This window comes from Saimiri boliviensis, chromosome 1 (assembly GCF_048565385.1).
Source record: "Saimiri boliviensis isolate mSaiBol1 chromosome 1, mSaiBol1.pri, whole genome shotgun sequence".
Classification (NCBI taxonomy): Eukaryota; Metazoa; Chordata; class Mammalia; order Primates; family Cebidae; genus Saimiri; species Saimiri boliviensis.
The window spans coordinates 228,356,115-228,377,908 of record NC_133449.1 but is presented as its reverse complement, the minus strand read 5'-3'; the positions used below and the strand labels follow the sequence as shown (position 1 = coordinate 228,377,908).

General features: G+C 39.6%; 1 protein-coding gene across 4 annotated transcripts in view; it reads left to right on the top strand.

The window, feature by feature from the left end:
• The window catches only part of MSH3 (mutS homolog 3), a 265,070-nt gene that overhangs the window by 225,541 nt on the left and 17,735 nt on the right, over positions 1-21,794 (top strand). For all 4 annotated transcript variants that reach the window (XM_074384262.1, XM_074384265.1, XM_074384261.1 and 1 more), the window contains one exon: positions 12,916-13,102. In XM_074384262.1, coding sequence (XP_074240363.1) covers positions 12,916-13,102 — 187 coding nt within the window. The remainder of the gene's footprint in view (positions 1-12,915; positions 13,103-21,794) is intronic.

Below are 21,794 nucleotides of genomic sequence, written 5' to 3'. Positions count from 1 at the left end.
CTTTTGCCCCTTGGTCAGTCAGTTCTTTTTATTTTAAACTTTAACTTTGGACATTCACAAAATTGTTAACTCTTGAGTAATGTGAGTAAAGTAAGTTGTATTACAGTTCTGGAAACAAGTCATTCATTTCAACATGTATCGAACATCTTGTGTACAAGACACACTGCCTAATATTTGAGGGGACTATAAAGGTAAATCAGTGAGGCCTGTTCTCGGAGAGCACTGACTTCTAGGAAGATAACAAGAGAAAGCTCTTCTGGTCAGTTCTGTGGGAGGGGAATCAGGGACAGCTACACAGAAGCAGCTTAAGGAAGATAAAGCTTCTGTTCCACAGAAAGAGAGGGGCAAAGATGATTCCAGGCTAATGGAACCATGAGAACAAGCAGAGGGATAAAGGTGTGTGGCATCAGCTCTTTGAATATGCTAAAAACAAAAAACTCCGAATTACGGTTTTGCCTCAGTATCTGCTGAGAACTGGTTTCAGGACTCCCCAATACAAAAATCTGCACATGATCATGTTCCTGATATAAAATGGCATATTTGCATATAACCTGTGCACATCCTCCTCAATACTTTAAATCATCTCTAGGTTACATATAATACCTAGTATAATGAAAGTGCTATGTAGACAGTGGCTATACTATATTGTTTTTAACATTTGTCTTATTTTGTATTTTTATTGAATATTTTTTATCTATAGTTGATTGAATCTGTAGATGCAGATACAGAGGGCCAATTGTATACCCTCTAAAAGGATGGATTTTGTGCTATGTCACTTATATCTTAATAAAGCTGTTATTTTTTAAAAGTACATGCCATGTGTTATGGATGGCGAGGGTAAATTGTTGTGATGGTGACATGGGATCCTGTGTTGTGCACAAGGAGAGGAGATTGGAGAAAGATGTAGGACCAGAGTCCACAGAGGGTCTTGAAAACCATGCTAGGAATTTTGAATTTTATTTTCCAGGCATTAGCAAAACATTGTAAGTTTTTAAGCATAGGAATCAAAATGACTCCATTGATTTTAAAATATGGAGGTAGAAGATAAATTAGCTGTTAGTAAAAGTGAAGGTGGAGAGAAAAACGAGCCTATTGAAACAGCTTCGACCAAAGAGTGTAAACTAGTGAAACTAGTTTGCAAGAGTACTAGGGACGGGAGCCAGGCATGGTGGCTCACGCCTGTAATCTCAGCACTTCGGGGGGCTGAGGCAGGAGGATCACTTGAGTTCACAAGTTCAAGACCAGACTAGACAATGTGGCAAAACCCCATCTCTACCAAAAATGAAAATTAGGCAGGCATGGTGGTGCATGCCTATGGTTCCAGCTACTTAGGAGGCTGAGGTGGGAGCTTGTTTGAACCTGGGAGGTCAAGGCTACAGTGAGCCAAGCTCATGCCATTGCACTCTAGCCTGGGCAACAGAGCCAGACCCTGTCTAAACAAAACAAAACAAAACAAAAACAAAAAACTGGGGACTGGGTATTGAATCTTTTTTTTTTTTTTTTTTTTTTTTGAGACGGAGTTTCGCTCTCGTTACCCAGGCTGGAGTGCAATGGCGCGATCTCGGCTCACCGCAACCTCCGCCTCCTGGGCTCAGGCAATTCTCCTGCCTCAGCCTCCTAAGTAGCTGGGATTACAGGCACGCACCACCATGCCCAGCTAACTTTTTGTATTTTTAGTAGAGACGGGGTTTCACCTTGTTGACCAGGATGGTCTCGATCTCTCGACCTCATGATCCACCCGCCTCGGCCTCCCAAAGTGCTGGGATTACAGGCTTGAGCCACCGCGCCCGGCGGTATTGAATCTTAAAAGAGCAAGAAAAATATAAGAAAACGCAGAATTCTCATTTTCATATTTATAGAACAAAGATACTGTATTAGGTTTTCGAACCACATAACAAATTATCACAAATTTAGGAGCTTGAACAACACACATTTATTATATCAACATTTCTGTGGTTCATGACCCCCAGACACAGCTTAGCTGGGGCTGTGTGAGGCTGTGGTCAAGGTATTGGTCAGGGTGGAGTTCTTACCTGGAGGCAGGACTAGAGACGGACCTACTTTCAGGATTACCGAGGTTGTTGGCAGAATTCATTTCCTTGAGGTTGTGGTTCTCAGGTCCTCAGCTGCTTGCCAGCTATAGACTGGGGACTGCTTTCAGTTCCTAGAGGATGCTTGCAGATCACATGGCCCTTCACAACATGACAGTGAACTTCTTCAAAACCAGCTAGGGAGAAAGTCTCTAGCGCTAGTTGACTGGCAAAACATACAACATCATATAATCATGAAATTAATATCCCATCACCTTTGCCATAGTCTGATGGGTCAAAGCAAGTTACAAGTCCCACTCACCGAAAGAGGAGGAAATTATGCAAGGGGGTAAATACCAGAAAGTGGAAATGGTTGGGATCACTATAGAGCATGTTCACCACAGGTACCTTTTAGCCTCTTAAAGTACAGTAGAGCATACTCCAAATCCGAGTGACCAGAGTATAGACTCTGGCATCAGACCAAGCCAGGTTTGAATCCTTACCCCATGATCAGTCTTCTCATTTGTAAATAGGGATAAAGATCTACATCTCACGATGGTGGTATCAGTACAGAATGAGATAATGCAGGTAAAACACTTCAGTAAGTGTCCAAGACACAGGAAAATTGCTCACATGTGTTATCACATTTGAGTCTCAGCTACCATGAAAAATAACTGATTGAAAAGTTTTCCATTGAATGATTTGCCTATATTAAATCAGTTTTGCTCTTCAGTAAGAGTTTAAAACTTAATCTAATGAACTTTTTTTCTATATCATTTTCAGCATGGATTAACACATTCATGAAAAATCATTAGACTTGAGTAGAAGATTTTTTTTTTTTTTGAGACGGAGTTTCGTTCTTGTTACCAAGGCTGGAGTGCAATGGCGCGATCTCGGCTCACCGCAATCTCCGCCTCCTGGGTTCAGGCAATTCTCCTGCCTCAACCTCCTGAGTAGCTGGGATTACAGGCACGTGCCACCATGCCCAGCTAATTTTTTGTGTTTTTAGTAGAGACGGGGTTTCACCATGTTGACCAGGATGGTCTCGATCTCTTGACCTCGTGATCCACCCGCCTCGGCCTCCCAAAGTGCTGGGATTACAGACTTGAGCCATCGCGCCTGGCCAATTTTTTTTTTTAATCAACCTCTTCTTTTTACAGACAAGGAAGCTACAACCACATAAAAAAGTTACCCGATGTGGCTAAGATCTCACAATAGTTAGTGGCTACGCCAGGACTAGAGTGATGGCCTCTTTATTCAAGTTACTGCTATTTCTACCATATTTAGCTATGTGACATAATTTTTAATTATGGCATTTATAAATTTTTTTCACTTGATCTTAAAAACTAGAAACTTCTTTTTTAGTGTGACAGCTAATTTTTTAATGCCAAGAAATAGATATATTAAAAAGTTCAAGGCCTTAACCCTAAAATAAGAATTTGCAAATTTCTAGTGACAATACTCAATCTCTCTGAATGTCTCTGTTATATAAGATGTGATTTGACGTTTTAACTCTAAATTGCGTGGACGTGGTAGCTCACGCCTGTAATCCCAGCAATGTGGGAGGCTGAGGTGGGAGGATCACTTGTGGCCATGAATTTAAGACCAGCGTGGTCAACATAGCGAAACCTTGTCTCTACCAAAAATACAAAAAAGCCAGATGTGGTGGTACACACCTGTAGTCCCAGCTGCTTGGGAGGCTGAGGCATGAGAATCGCTTGAACCTGGGAGGTGAAGGTTGCAGTGAGCTGAAATTGTGCCACTGCAGTCCAGCCTGGGAGACAGAGCAAGACTCTGTCTCAAAAATAAACAAACAAACAAAAACTAAATTTGCTACTTAAATGTGTATGTGTATTCATGCTGTATATATGGGCTCTCTATATTTTTTGAACTGATTCTTAAGGGTATCCCAATGATAGTAATGAAAATAATACTTAAGCAGCATAAAATTTTATAGCTGTCCTAGAACAATATTTCCTGTATATTTTAATCCACTGGAATTGGGAAAGAAGGCTTGATTGTGTTGCTTTCATTTAATGTACATTTATCAATTTCCATCTTTGTGTCAGATGTTTGCTAGGTGCTTGAGGGATGTGAAAGGGTCACCAAATGACTAATCCTCCTACCCAGAGATAACTACTCTAAACATGTTGATAGCCTTCTATATATATTTTTTGCACATGTAATTTTTAATAAAAGTGACATAATAAAATACTTTCAGAAATTATAATTGCAGAAGCAGTGGCTGTCATGGTAGGAAGAAACGAAAGCAAATCAGAGAGCACAAAACTGAAAACTAAGAGATTCCCATCTCCTTCCAACTCCCGCCTACCCACCCCAGCCCTGCGCACTAGAGGCAACCACTGAGTGGTGCCTGATTTTGTTCTGGTAGTTAACATTATATTCCTATAAAATCTGTTAACTCTAGGTTAGATTTATCAGCTTTAGACAGTGTTGACCTTTTGCTATAAAATATGTAGAAACTTTTTATCAATTCATGAGCCTTTCTTCTCAGCTTCAGTTTGTAAAACGGTTTTTACCTTGAAAAGGTCTCTGACATTTATTATTACTGGTATATTATGTCTCATGCTTTTTCATAGACTAGTTTATTTAAAATAGAATGCATTATTGTGACCACATGTTACATGTATATTCTCCTTAGAGCTAAATATATGTGTATATCATTCTAAGATACTAAACTTTGTTGATAAAAGAGGAATCCTCTAGGTATCCCCGTCTAATACTCTTTCTCTCCCAGCCTGCAGTACAGTGGCATAATCTCTGCTCACTGCAAAATCTGCCTCTCAGGTTCAAGCAGTTCTCATGCCTCAGCCTCCCAAGAAGCTGGGATTACAGACGCTCACCACCATGCCCGACTAATTTTTTTTTCTGTCTTGCTCCGTTGTCTAGGCTGGAATGCAATGGCACGATCTTGGCTCACTGTAACCTCTGCCTCCAGGACTCAAGCGATTCTCCTGCCTCAGCCTCCTGAGTAGCTGAGATTGTAGGCACGCATCACCACACCTGAACAGTTTTGTATTTTTAGTAGAGATGGGGTTTTGGCATGTTGGCCAGGCCGGTCTCAAACTCCTGATCGCAAATGATCTGCCTGCCTCAGCCTCCTAAAGTGCTGGGATTACAGGCATGAGCCACTGTACCTGACCAAATATTCTTTCGTGAGTCTGTCTCTGAGTACTTTTGTTCATGTAGGGCTCTTGGTGGCAAAATTTTTTAGTTTTAGAAAGCCTCAAACAACTTTATTTTATCTTCATATTTGCTTTGAAAGCTTAGATGAATATAAATATCCAGATTTTAAATTTAAAGACATTGCTCCTATTATTTTCCAGTATTACATTCAATGTAGATAAAAAGTAAGAGTCTGATTTTCATGCCTTGCTTAATGATGTTTTTTTCTGTCTCTGAAGTATTTATAATTTTTTCTAATCTTTATAAAATTTTCAGCAGAATGTTTAAATGTAAATCTTTCCTTAACTAATCTTGCTAAGCATTTTGTGGAACCTTCCCACATGAAGATGCATGTTTTATTTTAGGGTAGGGGCATTTTCTCTTCTGCACTTCCTATTTGATTGGCTTTCAACTGTCAGGACAGGACCTCTGTGTTTTAAAACTGTATGTGGGTACTTTATATTTCTTGGTCTTTCTATTTGCTGTTCTCAGAAATTTCTTTGGATTTGTCATTCAGGTTTAAAAACTGGATCTAGGGTGAGGCACGGTGGGTGGCTCACCCCTGTAATCCTAGCACTTTGGGAGGCTGAGGCTGGTGAATCACTTGAGCCCAGGTGTCGAGACCAGCCTGGGCAACATGGTGAAACCCTGTCTTTACTAAAGATACAAAAAATAAAAAATTAGTCAGGCATGTCTGTAGTCCCAGCTTCCCAGGAGGCTTAGGTGGGAGGATCATCTCAGTACAGGAATGTTGAGGCTGCAGTGTGCTATGTTCATGCCACTGTACTGCAGCCTGGGTGACAGAGCCAGGACCCTGTCTCAAAAAACAATAATAAAATAAAATGAAAGCTTGGTCCTATACAGCATCTAATTTTAATTCCACCCATACAGTAAATTTTTTCAGTGATTGTATTTTTAATTTCCAAGATTTCTTGTTCTCTAGTTGTTTATTTCTTCATAGACTGTTCTTGTTTTAAGTCTGTCGTGTTCTTAATCTCCTTGAGGATACCAAATAGAGGTTTTGTTTGTTTTAATTCTTTCCAGTTGTATTAATCCATTTTCACACTGCTGATAAAGACATACCCAAGACTGGGCAATTTAAAAAAGAAAGGATTATTGAACTTACAGTTTCATGTGGCTGAGGGGGCCTCACAATCATGGAAGAAGGCAAGGGAAAGCAAATCACATCTTATGTGGATGGCAGCAGGCAAAGAGAGAGATTGTGCAGGGAACCTCCTATTTTTAAAACCATCATATCTCATGAGACCTGTTCATTGTCACAGGAACAGCATAGGAAAGACCTGCCCCCATGATTCAGTCATCTCCCACCAGGACCCTCCCACAACACTTGGGAATTATGGGAGCTACAAGATGAGATTTGGGCGGGGACACAGAGCCAAACCATATTATTCCACCCTGGCCCCTCCCAAATCTCATTTCTTCACATTCAAAACCAATCATGCCTTCCCAGCAGTCCCCCAAAGTCTTAACTTATTTCAGCATTAACTCAAAAGTCTACATTCCAAGGTCTCATCCAGGACAAGGCAAGTCCCTTCTGCCTACAAGCCTGTAAAATCAAAAGCAAGTTAGTTACTTCCTGGGTACAGTGGGGGTACAGGCATTGGTAAATATAGCCATTCCAAATGGGAGAAATTGACCAAAACAAAGGGGCTATGCAAGTCCAGAATCCAGTGGGGCAGTCAGATCTTAAAGCTCCAAAATGATATCCTTTGACTCCATGTCTCACATCCATGTCACACTGATGCAAGAGCTGGGTTCCTGTGATCTTGGGCAGCACCACTCCTATGCTTTGCAGGGTACAGCCTCCCTCCCAGCTGCTTTCTCAGACTGACATTGAGGGTCTGATATGTCCAGGCATACTGTGTAAGCTGTAGGTGGATCTACTATTCTGGGGTCTGAAAGACTGCGGCCCTCTTTTCACAGCTCCACTAGGCAGTGCCCCAGTAGGGACTCTGTGTGGGGGCTCTGACCACACATTTCCCTTCTGCACTGCCCTAGCAGACGTTCTCCATGAGAGCCCTGCCCTGTAGCAAACTTCTGCCTAGATATCCAGGCATTTCCATACATCCTCTGATGGGGGTTCCCAGTCTTCAGTTCTTGACTTCTGCCTACCTGCAGGCTCAGTACCATGTGGAAGCTGGCAAGGCTTGTGCTTGCACCTTCTGAAGCCACAACCTGAGCTGTACCTTGGCCCCTTTTAGCAATGGCTAGAGTTACTGGGATGCAGGGCACTAAGTCCCTAGGCTGCACACAGCAGGGGGGCCCTGGGCCCAGCCCATGAAACCACTTTTTCCTCCTCGGCTTCTGTGCCTGTGATGGGAGGGGCTGCTTTAAAGACATCCGACATGCCCTGGAGACATTTTCCCCATTGTCTTGGGGATTAACATTCAGCTTTGTTTTTTGTGCACATTTCTGCAGCCAGCTTGAATTTCTCCTCAGAAAATGAGATTTTGTTTTGTATCACATTTTTAGGCTGCAAATTTTTCTAACTCTTATGTTCTTCTTCCCTTATAAAACTAAATGCCTGGCTGGGCGCAGTGGCTTAAGCCTGTAATCCCAGCACTTTGGGAGGCCGAGCGGGTGGATCACAAGGTCAAGAGATCGAGACCAACATGGTCAACATGGGGAAACCCCGTCTCTACTAAAAATACAAAAAATTAGCTGGGCATAGCGGCACGTGCCTATAATCCCAGCTACTCAGGAGGTTGAGGCAGGAGAATTGCCTGAACCCGGGAGGCGGAGGTTGCGGTGAGCCAAGATTGCGCTGTTGTACTCCAGCCTGGGTAACAAGAGCGAAACTCCATCTCAAAAAACAAACAAACAAACAAAAACCTAAATGCCTTTAACAGCACCTAAGTTACATCTCGAGTGCTTTTCTGCTGAGAAATTTCTTCCATCAGGTACCCTAAATCATCTCTCTCAATTTCAAAGTTCTACAGATTTTTAGGGTGGAGCAAAATGCCACCAATTTCTTTGCTAAAACATAACAAGAGTTACCTTTGCTCCAGTTCCCAGCAAGTTCCTCATTTCCATCTGAGACCACCTCAGCCTGAACCTTATTATCTATCTCACTATCAGCATTTTTGTCAAAGCCATTCAACATGTCTCTAGGAAGTTCCAGACTTTCTCACATTTTCCTGTCTTCTGAGCCCTCCATGCTGTTCCAACCTCTGCCTGTTACCCAGGTCCAAAGTTGCTTTCACTTTTTCAAGTGTCTTTCCAGCAACTTACCACTCCTGGTACCAATTTGCTGTATTAGTCTGTTTTCACACTGCTGATAATGACACAGCTGAGGCTGGCCAATTTATAAAAGAAAGAGGTTTATTGGACTTAACAGTTCCACATGGCTAGGGAGGCCTCACAATCATGGAAGAAGGCAAGGAGGAGCAAGTCACATCTTACGTTGATGACAGGCAAAGAGAATGATTGTGCAGGGAAACTCCGGTTTTTAAAACCATCAGATCTCATGAGACTCATTCACTATCATGAGAACAGCATGGGAAAGACCCGCCCCGTAATTCAGTCATCTTTCACCAGGTCCCTTCCACAACACTTGGGAGTTACAGGAGCTACAAGATGAGATTTGGGTGGGGACACAGAGCGGAACCATATCGCCAGTGAGTTGTATTTTTATGCACTTCCTCTGGCGTACTTGCTCTGTTGGTTTTTCTCAGTCTTCTCTTTCATATTGTCATTTTTCCTCAGGTGTCCTCAAATTTTTCTTTAATGCGGATGCTGCTCATATATCTAACTGGAACATTACTTGAGTTATTATAATAGCAAGAATGAATTCCCAGTAGTTCAAGGTCTCTTTTCCTAGCAGACCCCTCCACTGAAGTTAAAAAATTTCTGATGACATCAGTTTTTAACATACACTATGTTATTAATATAACCATTTTCCACTGCCAAAAATTCTAACACACTAGTTTTGTTGGTTGGATAGTTTTTTGTTTTTTGTTTTTTTTTGTTTTTTTTTGAGGCGGAGTTTCGCTCTTATTACCCAGGCTGGAGTGCAATGGCGCGGTCTCAGCTCACCGCAACCTCCGCCTCCCGGGTTCAGGCAATTCTCCTGCCTCAGCCTCCTGAGTAGCTGGGATCACAGGCACGCGCCACCATGCCCAGCTAATTTTTTGTATTTTTAGTAGAGACGGGGTTTCACCTTGTTGACCAGGATGGTCTCGATCTCTTGACCTCGTGATCCATCCGCCTCGGCCTCCCAAAGTGCTGGGATTACAGGCTTGAGCCACCGCGCCCGGCCTGGTTGGATAGTTTTTTATTGTAGTACTATTTACTCTGCCTCTTATTCTTGGATATTTGATTTTTTCCAACTTTTCATTAAATAACATCAAGAACACATTTGTACATGTATTTCTTTATGTATCTCTGATAGTTTTCATAATGCTTATTCCTAGAGTGCAATTTATAGGTCATGAAAGACTTTTAATAGGCATTGCTAAATTGTCTTTTGGAAGATTGTAGCAAGTCTGAGTCTCACACAAAAATACCTTTCCCCCCAGTACTCTTGATAATGGCAGATAAGGTTCTTTTTAATCTTTGCTAACTTAGTGATATACATATTGAATATGAATATTTTCCTGTTTGAATTTACATATTTGGATATTTTCCTGAGTTTGCTTCTTTTGTGAATTGACTCTTTATGTTGTTTGCCTGTTTTTCTGTTCACCATTTTGTTTTGCTTTGTCAGACTGTTTATTTTGGGAATGTTAAGTCTTCATTGTAAGTGCTGCAAGTTTTTCTCAGTTTGTGGTTTGCCTTTAACTTTTTCATTATGTGTCTTTTGCTAAATATGTGTTTTGATGCCATATATGTAAAGCTACCCACTCACCTGTTGAGAGATTAAATTTCATTTATATGTAGCTTGGTATGTTTATGATTTCTAGTTTCACATTAAACTTTTTAATTCATGCACATTTGTTTTAGAATATGGCTTGAATAGGGACACATCCTTGTTTTTTCTAAAATAACTAATTAGCTAGTATCTTTTTCATTGACTAGCAGTTCATTCTTTCCCCACTAATTTGAAATTTCACTTTTGTCATATGCCAAACATTTTATATAAATATGTGTGTGTACCTGCCTAAAAATAACTTGCCCAAGCATATCTTACAATTCCTGACATTTCTAACAAGACCACTCTGTTACTTTACCGTTTTAGAAAGCATGTAAGTATAATACTTAATCTACTGTATTAAAACTGCATACAGCCAGGCATAGTGGCTCATGCGTATAATCTCAGTTCTTTGGGAAGCCAAGGCAGGAGGATCACTTGAACCCAGGAGTTCAAGACCAGCCTAGACAACATAGTAAGACCTTGCCTTTACAAAACATTTAAAAATTAGCTGGGCCTGGTGGCATGTGCCAGTGGTTCCAGATATTCAGGAGACTGAGGTGAGCACTTGCTTGAGCCTGGGAGGTGGAGGCTGCAGTGAGCTGTCATCACGCCACTGCACTCCAGCCTGGGTAACAGAGCAAAATCCTGTCTCAAAAAAGAAAAAAAAAAACTGTATCCAGTGCTTATGTATTATCCTAATTTCTAATTTCTAAAAATTAAAGACCCACCCCTCCCAAATATTTCCTTCCTTCATCAGTATGTTCTGTTATCAGCCAAAGATTTCTTTTTGTCTGCTCACAACCTGCCAGGAATAAAGGCAAACAGTGGTAAATAGGGTGAAACATTGTGATTATGAAGAATTCTAAGTGGTTTTAGAGATGTGAAAGTGTCATCATTTTGTTTTGTGGTAGGGGAAAGGAAATACTGGTAAAGTAAAAATTGAAAATTGAGGTAAATACCAGTATTTGAACTCTTAAAATGTAGCCAGAATGTTCCTAAGGTAACAACATTTCAGAAATTATACTTTGTATTCATTAGTTTTTATTTTTGTTTTTTGAGATGGAATCTTGCTCTGTCACCAGGCTGGAGTGCAATGGCATGATCTCAGCTCACTGCAACCTCCGGGTCCTGGGTCCAGGCGATTCTCTTACCTCAGCCTCCTGAGTAGCTGGGACTATGGTGTATATCACCATGCCCAGCTAACTGGGGTTTCACCATGTTGGCCAGGCTGATCCTGATCTCAAGTGATCCGCCCACCTTGGCCTCCCAAAGTGCTGGGATTACAGATGCGAACCACCTCACCTGGCCATTGGTTTTTAAACGGATAAAATTGACAAGACTTTGAGTAAAACCTTTTTATTAACTCCATCATAGATGGAGTTAATTAAAGTTTCTCAATGCCGCTGGTTATTGGAACAGTTCTAAGGCTCTGCTCATGTATAGACATCACATTCCATCCCCCTGTCCTTATAGGGCTTCAACAACACAGCTGGTTAACTGCAGTTTTACTGTGAATTTCTTGGGATGTGAAAGATACATTATGGTGCTGTAGGTCAGGTGTGAAGTATGTGACCTATTTTGTGAACTATTGTAGCAAAACTAAATCAATGAAGGGATTTTGCTAAGAAGTAGTTACCAGCATTCACAAAGCTGGCTACTGGGTGAAAAAACCTGAATTCTAACTTTTGCAAATAGCTGCATGACACTATTACCTAATGATTCCTTTTCTTTTTTTCAGTTCCTTTTGCATTATGTAGGTGTTTTCCCAAATGTGTTCTGGAAGACATTATTGCTACAAGGTCCTCTGGAAGACATTTCAGGGACCATAGTTAAAACAGTTAAAGAAAAGCTGTGTACTAGATCTGTCTCTAAGAAATGCATTGGCTGGGTGCAGTGGTTCATTCCTGTAATCCCAGCACTTAGGGAGGCCAGGGTGGGCAGATCACTTGAGGCCAGGAGTTCAAGACCAGCCTGACCAAAATGGTGCAACCCCAGATCTACTTTAAAAAAAAAAAAAAAAAAAAAATTAGCTGGATGTGGTAGTGCACGCCTGTAGTTCCAGTTACTTGGGAGGCTGAGGCTGGAGGTGAGCCCAGGAAGCAGAAGTTGTAGTGAGCAGACAGTGTGCCACTGCACTCTAGCCTGGGCACTAGGAGTGAAACCCTTTCTCAAAAAAAAAAAAAGAAAGAGAGAAATGCACAATGTGTAGTTCCATGCTAAAGGCTCTAAGAAGAATAACAGAAAAGAAATTTAAATCTTTTGGACCATTTATTGACATCTGTATGAACTGTTTCATAAAATCCACTTTAGGAACTTGTATTAGCTGCTGTCTGAGGTATCAAACATTTAGCATCCTAGTTCCCGTAAAAAGTTGTTTATAAATAAATTATGTCATATGTAGTACTTTAATATCACTATGGAATCCTTAAAGAAACACTGAAAAAAACCTTTAATTGTACAAGATCTTTGTACAACATCATGGATTTTTAAACACAGAAACACAGAGAAGCATTGTTTTGTCCTGTGAATACCAAAACTTTGATTTGAAATTATTGGCGAAAAATAAGCAGGATCAAACATTTCCATACTTTTTAGGTGTTCTGTGCAGTACCTCAAATTCTATCTAGAATGTTCCTACAAAGTACAATTTGATGTTAGACACTCTTTACATCCAATTATTTTCTTTTGTTTAATGTAATTTCAGCTGTTACTGGCTCAATATATAGATTCCTAATGATCTTTTATATTTATTGTTCATAAAATAATGCTTGGCTTCCTAACAAGAAAGTTAAGAGGAAATTCAAGGTGTTTTCTTCGTGCTCATAGGATGGGTGCTGCAGACAATATATATAAAGGACGGAGTACATTTATGGAAGAACTGACTGACACAGCGGAAATAATCAGAAAAGCAACATCACAGTCCTTGGTTATCTTGGATGAATTGGGAAGAGGGACGAGCACCCATGATGGAATTGCTATTGCCTATGCTACACTTGAGTATTTCATCAGAGATGTAAGTATCCTGTAAACTGTATTTAAAAGAAATTGATTTTTAAATTATTATTTTTAAATGAGTCATAATTGTATAGATACAGTTTTTTTGTGGTGAGACATTTGAAATTTATTTTAGTTATTTTGAAATATATATTATTATCGACTGTAGTCATGATACCATTATGCAATCCCTGAATACCCTTTTGTACATGGATGATACACTCTATATACCTTTTTTCCCTGAATGCAATCTCCAAATACTCAAAATTATCTTTTTTATAATTGACTACAGCCCTGCAAGTAATCATTAGAATGCTACACACTGAATTCAGACGAAATGACCATAAATAATGTTTGTAGTTGTTTGGTATATGTTCCTTTTTCTTGCTGATTCAACATAAATCTGGTTGTAGGAAAAAGACCTCCCTGACAGTATTTTCTTTTTCTTTTTCTTTTTCTTTTCTTTTTTTTTTTTTTGAGATGGAGTTTCACTCTTGTTACCCAGGCCGGAGTGCAATGGCGCCATCTCGGCTCACCGCAACCTTCGCCTCCTGGGTTCAGGCAATTCTTCTGCCTCAGCCTCCTGAGTAGCTGGGATTACAGGCAGGCGCCACCATGCCCTGCTAATTTTTTTGTATTTTTAGTAGAGACAGGGTTTCACCATGTTGACCAGGATGGTCTCGATCTCTTGACCTCGTGATCCACCTGCCTCGGCCTCCCAAAGTGCTGGGATTACAGGCCTGAGCCACTGCACCCTGCCCCCAGTATTTTCATTCAGAATTGTATCTTATTATCCTTGGTCAACCCTAAATCAAGAACAGGTACCATCCATCTACAGCCAAATCCCTCAAGGGAAAAACAAGGAGATAGTGCCATTTCTACTTTGTGATATACTTTTTTTTTTTTCACCAACATCCTGAAAGATCTCAGTGTGAGATCCTTGATTTCATCTCTTTGTGTCTCTATCTGATTTAGTAACATCATTCCTTCCACGTATGTCTCCTTTTTCTAAACTTTATTGTGAAATTTTGTTTGTGTCAAACTTTCCATCCCTATCATTTCCATTGAATTCTCCCTTTTAGTTTACTTTCTCTATCTTGTTCATTTTGGTCCCTGCCTTTCAGATCTCCTCCTCATGGCACCTGCTGCTGAGACTTTCTCTTCTCTGGTCTTTCTTAGATGTTTTTCTCCCCCATTTTCTTGCTCCTTTATCATTGTGTCTTCCCCCATTTTCATTTTTCTCTCTTCCTTAAATAGCCAATAAAAGCATATTTTTAATATTTCTTTTCAAAAAGCAACACAAACATAAAATTTCTTTTTCTTTAGCCTTTTGTTGCCCTTGGTGTTTTGGGGCTTGGTTTTGTTTTTAAAGCTTAATTTTCATTTATTTTTTTTTCCAGAAGGTAGTTTTTCTTCTGTCCCTAGAGACTCAGATTCATACATTGAAGGAGATTGTGGGGCAGCATCCTCAGATCTAAATTGGAGTGGGGTCGTTTTGTCCTCTAGGCTTCATGAGAATGGTTCCTGACTACCTTGCTGTCAGTGGCATGACTCATGCGGTAATACGGTTTCACACACTACTTGGGAAGCACATAGACATCAAAGACATTCAGTTTGGAAGTGTCCCTGACATCTGTACCTTGTACTGTATTTCAAATGACAAACTTCTTAATGACCTTATCCTGAGGTGTGCATCCAGTAGAGTTTGTGCAGCAAATAGGTTGCACCTAGCTATGGCCCTTTTAGGCACAACTGTTGTTGTTGTTCTTCCTCCTCCTCTTTTTTCTCCTCCTCATCCTCTGTTTTTTGTTTTTGTTTTTGTTTTGTTATCATTGTTGTTTTTGAGACAGGGGTTCACTCTGTCACTCAGGCTGCAGTGCAGTGGCATGATCATGTCTCACTGCAGCCTCAGCCTACCTAGGTCCAGGTGATCCTTCCACTTCAGCCTCCCGAGTAGCTGGGACTACAGGAACACACCAACCTTGCCCAGCTAATTTTTGTATTTTTTTTTTGGAGACAGAGTTTCACCATGTTGCCCAGGCTAGTCTTGAACTCTTGGGCTCCCTCCAGTGATCTACCTGCCTTGGCTTCCCAAAGTTCTGGGATTATAGGCATGAGTTACTGTGCTCAGCATTCTTTCCTTTCTTTGTTATTTTGGCAGTGGAGACCCAAGAGAGACTCGGGTTTTGTTTAAACATTTGTTTAGATTACATAGGTAATTATGACACTTTTTTTAAAAGGAATTTTTTGTTTTGCTTTAAAAAATTTATTTGCAAAAGGACGTAACTCAGGAGCTTTAATCATTATAGAATCTACATTATAGAAACTAATATACAAAAGTATATTCATTTTTTATATTAACCTTGCATCCTGCAACATTGCTATAATTACTTACTAATTCCAGTCTGTGTGTATGTTTGTCAGTGCTTTAAAATTTCCTACATAGGCCGTCATGTCAGCTACAGACAGACAGTTTGGCTTCTTTCTTCCCAATCTATTTTTTTTTTTCTTGTCTTACTGCACTAGCTAGGATGTTCAGTACCAGTGTTGAAAAGGAGTAGTGAAAAAGGATATCCTTGCCTTGTTTATGATCATAGTGGGAAAGCTGGGGCCGGGCACGGTGGCTCATGCCTGTAATCCAAGCACTTTGGAGGCCAAGGTGGGCGGATCACCTGAGGTCGGGAGTTCAAGACCAGCCTGACCAACGTGTTAAAACCCCATCTTTAAAAAAAAAAAAAAAAAAAAAAAAAGACAAAAGGGAACATAGTGGGAAAGCTTTGAGTTTCTCACCACTAAGTATGTTAGCTATAGGTTGTTTGTGGATGTTCCTTGTCAAATTGAGGAAGTTCTCCTCTGTTCCTAGTTTACTGAGAGTTTTTATCATGAATGGGTGTTAGGTTTTGTCAAATGCTTTCTGTGCATCTGTTTATATGATCGTATGATTTTTCTTCTTTAGCCATTTGTTGTGATGGATTACATTAACTGGGGTTCAAATGTTGAATGAGTATTGCACACTTAGGATGAGTCCTACTTGGTTATGGTCTGTTTTTCTTTTTATACATTGTTGGGTTCATTTTGCTAATATTTTTTGAGGATTTTTGCATCTATGCTCATGAACGACACTGGCTTGTAGTTTTCTTATAAGGTCTTTGTCTGGTTTTGGTATTCAGGTAATTCATAGAATGAGTTAGAAAGTATTTACTCCTCTCCTATCCTCTGAACAAAACTGTAGAGAATTGGTAAAATATCTTCCTTAAATGTTTGTTAGAATTCACCAGTGAAGCCATCTGGGCCTGTACTTTTTGTTTTTGGAAGGCCATTGACTCAGTTTCTTCAATAGATAGACCTATGCAGATTTTCTGTTTTTTCTTGTGTGCAGTTTGGCTGACTGTGTCTTTAAGGAATTGTTTTTCAGGAAATTTTCCTGAAAAATTTGTGGACATAGAGCTGGTCATAGTATTCCCTTATTATCCTTTTGATTTCCACGGCATCCATAGCGTTGTCCTTTTCATGTCTGATATTAGCCATTTGTGTCTTTTCTCTTTTTTCTTAGTTACCTTGGCTAGAAGCTTATCAGTTTTCAAAGAACTGGCATTTGGTTCTACTGATTATTTTCCCCATTGCTTTTTTGTTTTAATTTCATTGATTTCTGCTCTAATTTTTATTCTCTTTTCTTGAGCTTATTTTTGCTCTTCTCTTTCTTGTGTCCTAAAATGGAAGCTTAGATTGTCGATTTAAAATTTTTGTTTTCTAATGTGTTCAGTGCTATTAATTTTTTTTTTCTTTTTCTTTCTTTTCTTTTCTTTTCTTCCTCCCCTCCCCTTTTTTGAGACAGTCTTGGTCTGTTGCCTAGGCTGGACTGCAGTGGCATGAACATGGCCTACTGCAGCCTCGACCCCCTGAGCTCAAGTGATCCTCCTGCCTCAGACTCCCACGTAGCTGAGACTACAGGCACGTGCCACAACACCCAGCTAATGTTATTTTTATTTTTTGCAGAGATGAGTGTCTCACTATGTTGCCCAGGCTGGTCTGGTATTCCTAGGCTCAAGTGATCCTCTTGCCTTGGCCTCTCAAAGTGGTGGAGCCACCACTCCTGGCCTATAAATGTTGTTCTATGCATTGTTTTTGCTGCATTCCACAAATTTTGATAAGGTGTGCTTCTTGTTATTATTTAGTTCCAAATGTTTTAAATTTCTCATTATTTCTTTTTTGACCCATATGTTTTTTAAGAATGTGTTGTTTAGTCTCCATGTATTTGGGGATTTTCCGGTTACCTTTTTGTTACTGATTTCTAGTTTAATTCCATTGTGGTCTGAGATCAAATATTGTATGATTTTTATTATATTAAATTTGTCAACCTGTGTTTCATGGCCCAGAATGTGGTCTTTCTTGGCGAATGTTCCATGTTAGCCTGAGATGAATGTGTATTCAGCTGTTGGATGAAGTATCTATAGATATAAATGATGTCTAGTTGATTGATGGTGTTGTTGAGTTCAACTATGTCCTTACTGATTTTCTGCCTGCTGAATCTATGTCTGTTTCAGATGGAATAATTTTGATGTCTCTAACTATAGTAGTATATTCATCTGTTTGTCTTCGCAGTTCTATCAGCTTTTGCCTCATGTAGTTTGACATTCTCTTGTTAGATGCATACATGTTAAGGATATTATGTCTTCTTGGAGAATTCATCCCTTTATCATTATATAATATCCTTTATCCCTGACAAATTTACTTGCTCTGAAGTCTGCTCTGTCTCAAATTATTGTAGCTATTCCAGCTTACTTTAGAAATTAATATAGCTGCTTCAGTTTTCTTTAATGTTAACATGATATATCTTCCTCATATATATATGTACATGTGTGCATATATATATATATATATATATATATGTGCTCTTCCCACCTCAGCCTCCCAAGTAGCAGGGAGTACAGGTGCATGGCACTGTGCCCAGCTGTTTTCTCCCCTTTCTTAGCATATCTGTTATATTTCTTGTTTTACTTTTTCTAGTGGTTGCCCTAGATTTTGCAAATATACTTTTACAATTAATCCAAGTCCACTTTCAAATAACACTATACTGCTTTATGAGTAATGCACATATTTTTAATAACAAAATAACCCTGATTACATTCTTCCATTCTTTGTACCATCACCGTCATTCATTTCACTTATACATAAGTGTACATAGCATATGTATATATAGACATACATAATATAATCACATATACTATTGCTACTGTTATTTTGAACAAAATGTTATGTTAGATTCATTAAAAATAAGAAAAATAAATTTTTTTGCTTTCACCGATTCCTTCTTCAATGCTGCACTTTTTTTTATGTAGATACAAGTTTCTGACCCCTATCATTTTCCTTCCTTCTAAAGAACTTTCCTTAAACATTTCGGGATAGATCTGCTGGCTACAAATCCTCAATTTTTGTTTGTCTGAGAATGTCTTTATTTCTTCTTCACTTTTGAAGGATTATTTTGCAAGGTACAGAATTCTATCTAGGTTGGTGAGGTGGGTTTTTTTTTTGTTTTTTGTTTTGTTTTGTTTTTTTAATTTTATGTCACTTTTTTCTTGCTTGTGTGGTTCCCGAGAAGTCAGATGTTATTTTTATCCTTGAGCTTGTGTGGATAAGGTGTTTCTTCCCTCTGGCTTCAGTATTTTATTTTTTCTTTATTTTTAGTTTTCTGTAGTTTGAATATGATTTATCTAGGTGTGGTTTTGGGGTCATTTATCCTGTTTGCTGTTCCCTGAGCTTCCTAGACCTGTGGTTTTGTGTCTGACATTAATTTGGGGGAAATTCTCAGTCATTATTGTTTTAAATATTTCTTCTGTTTCTTTCTCTCTTTATTTTCTTTCCGGTGTTCTCATTAGCTGTATGTTATATCTTTTGTAGTTGCCCCAAAGTTCTGAATATTCTGTTTTTTTCTAGTCTTTTTCTCTTTGCATTTCCATTTTGGAAGTTTCTATTAAGATGTCCTCAAGCTCAGAGATTCTTTCCTCAGCTGTGTCCAGTCTACCAGTAAGCTCATCAAACACATTCTTCATTTCCATCACAGTGTTTTTGATCTCTGGTGTTTCATTTTGAATTTTTTCTTAGAATATGCATCTCTGTGCTTACATTGCCCATCTGTTCTTGCATGCTGTCTGTGTTATCCATAGAGCCCTTAGCACACTCATCAGTTGCTTCCAATTCCCGGTCTGTTAATTCCAACATCCCTGCCATAGCTATGTCTGGTTCTGATGCTTGCTCTGTCTCTTCACATTTGTGGGTTTTTACTTTTAGTATGTCTTGTGACTTTTTCGTGACAGCTGGCCATGTATTAGATAAAAGGCACTGCTGTAAATTAGCTTTTAGTAATGTGGTGGTAAGGGCTAGTGGAGGAGTCCTATGATTAAGTCTCAGTCTTACCTCCCTCCCACCCCTCAGGTGGAATAGGAAGGCTGGAGTGGGCTGGAGTGGGGTATTTCCCCTCTCCTATGTGATAGGCTAGAGGAGGCTAGAGTTGAGTCTTTCCCTCCCCCCAGGTAGGTTAGGCTCTAATAAAACCCCAGCAGGTTAGGCTCTGCTTAAGCAGTTTCTTCTGAGGCTAGGCCTTGTTAAGAACAGAGTGCCCTGGTGCATTTCAAAATAGTTCTTTCTTTCTTCCCCTTGCCTGAAGCATAAGTGGAGTTTACTCCACTATTTATTGTGAGAACCAAGTGGAACTCCTGGGAGTAAAACTTACAAAAGTGTGCCCCTTTCCCCCATGACTCAGTTCCCCTGGACTTTTTGACTCTCAGACTTCCTGACACTGAGCCTCCAGCAATTTATCAGTTCCACTTCCAGTTTTCCTACCCTGATACTGATTTCCTCAGAGGCTTTTGCCTGCGTTTTAGCTCAGGAAAGTTGTGATTCTTTGTATCTGCTTGTCTGTCTCTAATTTGGGGGTTGGTGGTTTGCCTGTGACTTCATTTCTCTTCCAGATCTAAGAAGAGTTGTTGATTTTTCAGTTTGTCCTGCTTTTTCCTTGTGATGGATAGGCAACCTCCAAGCTTCTTATATGCTAGACTGGAAACCAGAAACCTCCCTGACCTTTTTATGGATGACAATCTTTATTTTCATGGTTCTTTCTGGTCTTTGGATAGGGAAGAGAGATTAGAGAGGGAGCAGTAAGGGAGGTCATGTGTTGCTGCTGCAGGTCTAGAACAGCCTTGAGGAGTGCAGTGTTAGATCCCAGACCCTTATGTCTTCCAGCTAAAAATGGTTGTCAGCTCAAGAAGGAGCACCAGGGAGATAAGTGGTCCTAAGATCCCTCAGGGCAGACTTTAAGCACAGCTTCTTAAAGAAATCCTGCCTTAATAGGTTTCTTTGTCATTGTTATCAGAAGAAGGCAGACTTTTAATAAGGTGAATGGCCTTTGAATCAAAACTGGAGTTATTTGATCTAATTACCTCCTTCTGCCAATATTTAGGCTAAGATTGGTTTTAACTTTCCTTTAGTTAGGGGTTTCTAGAATACATAAAATATGCTTTAAAATAATGCTTATTAAAGAATCCATGAAACTGGGTGCAGTGACTCACACCTATAATCTCAATACTTTGGGATGCTGAAGCAGAAGGACCACTTGAGCCCAGGTTCAAGACCAGCCTAGGCAACGTAGTCCCTCTCTACAAAAATAAAAATAAAAATAAAAAACTAGCCGGGCATGGTGGCACACACCTGTAGTTCTAACTACTTGGAAGATTGAGGTGGGAGGATCCCTTGAGTCCAGGAGTTTGAAGTTATGGTAAGCTATGATTGTGCATTGCAGTCTAGCATGAATAACAGAGTGAGACCCTGTATTTAAAGAAAAAAAATTTGTTAATAAAGAATTCATACTGACACTAACAAAAATAAATTTTAAAATGGTGGAGGTGAGTGGAGAGAAGTGAAAGCTCTGCTTTACAGAATGCCAACGAATAAATGTAGGAAGAATTTTTTAATCAACATTTAATAATCACTATAATAATAACTGATTCAGGCAGTGATGATCAATAGATTATAAAATCTTTGATGAAAGATTGTTGAAGAACAGGATATTCATATGTCTTAAAGGATCATGCCACGGGTTATTTATTAATTTCAAAGGGAAGAGGTATAGTGAAGAAATCTGGTGGGCACCCACTTCAACCAGATAACCAAATTCAGTGTCCCCAGTTAAATTGACATCATGTGCCTCCTGATGTGATGCACTGGGAATGATCCATCACCTACATATACATGGAGTATTCCTGGTGTTGACAAAAAGAGTCAAACTCTGTAAAATATTTGAAGAGATTTATTCTGAGTCAAATATGAGTGACCATAGCCCATGACACAGCCCTCAGGAAGTCCTAAGAATATGTGCCCAAAGTGATCAGGGTACAGCTTGGTTTTATATATTTTAGAGAGGCATGAGACATCCATCAAATACATTTAAGAAATACATGGGTTTGGTTTAGAAAGGCAGAACAACTCAAAGTGGCGGGGGAGAGGAGGACGGGTTTCCAAGCTATCGGTAAATTTAAACATTTTCTGGTTGACAATTGGCTGAGTTTATCTGAAGATCTGGGATTAAGGGGAAGGAATGTTCAGGTTAAGATAAAGGATTGTGGGGACCAAGTGTTATTGTGCAGAGGAATCTCTCAGATAGCAGACTTCAGAGAGAGCAGGTTGTAAAATGTTTCTTATCTGACCTAAAAGGGTGC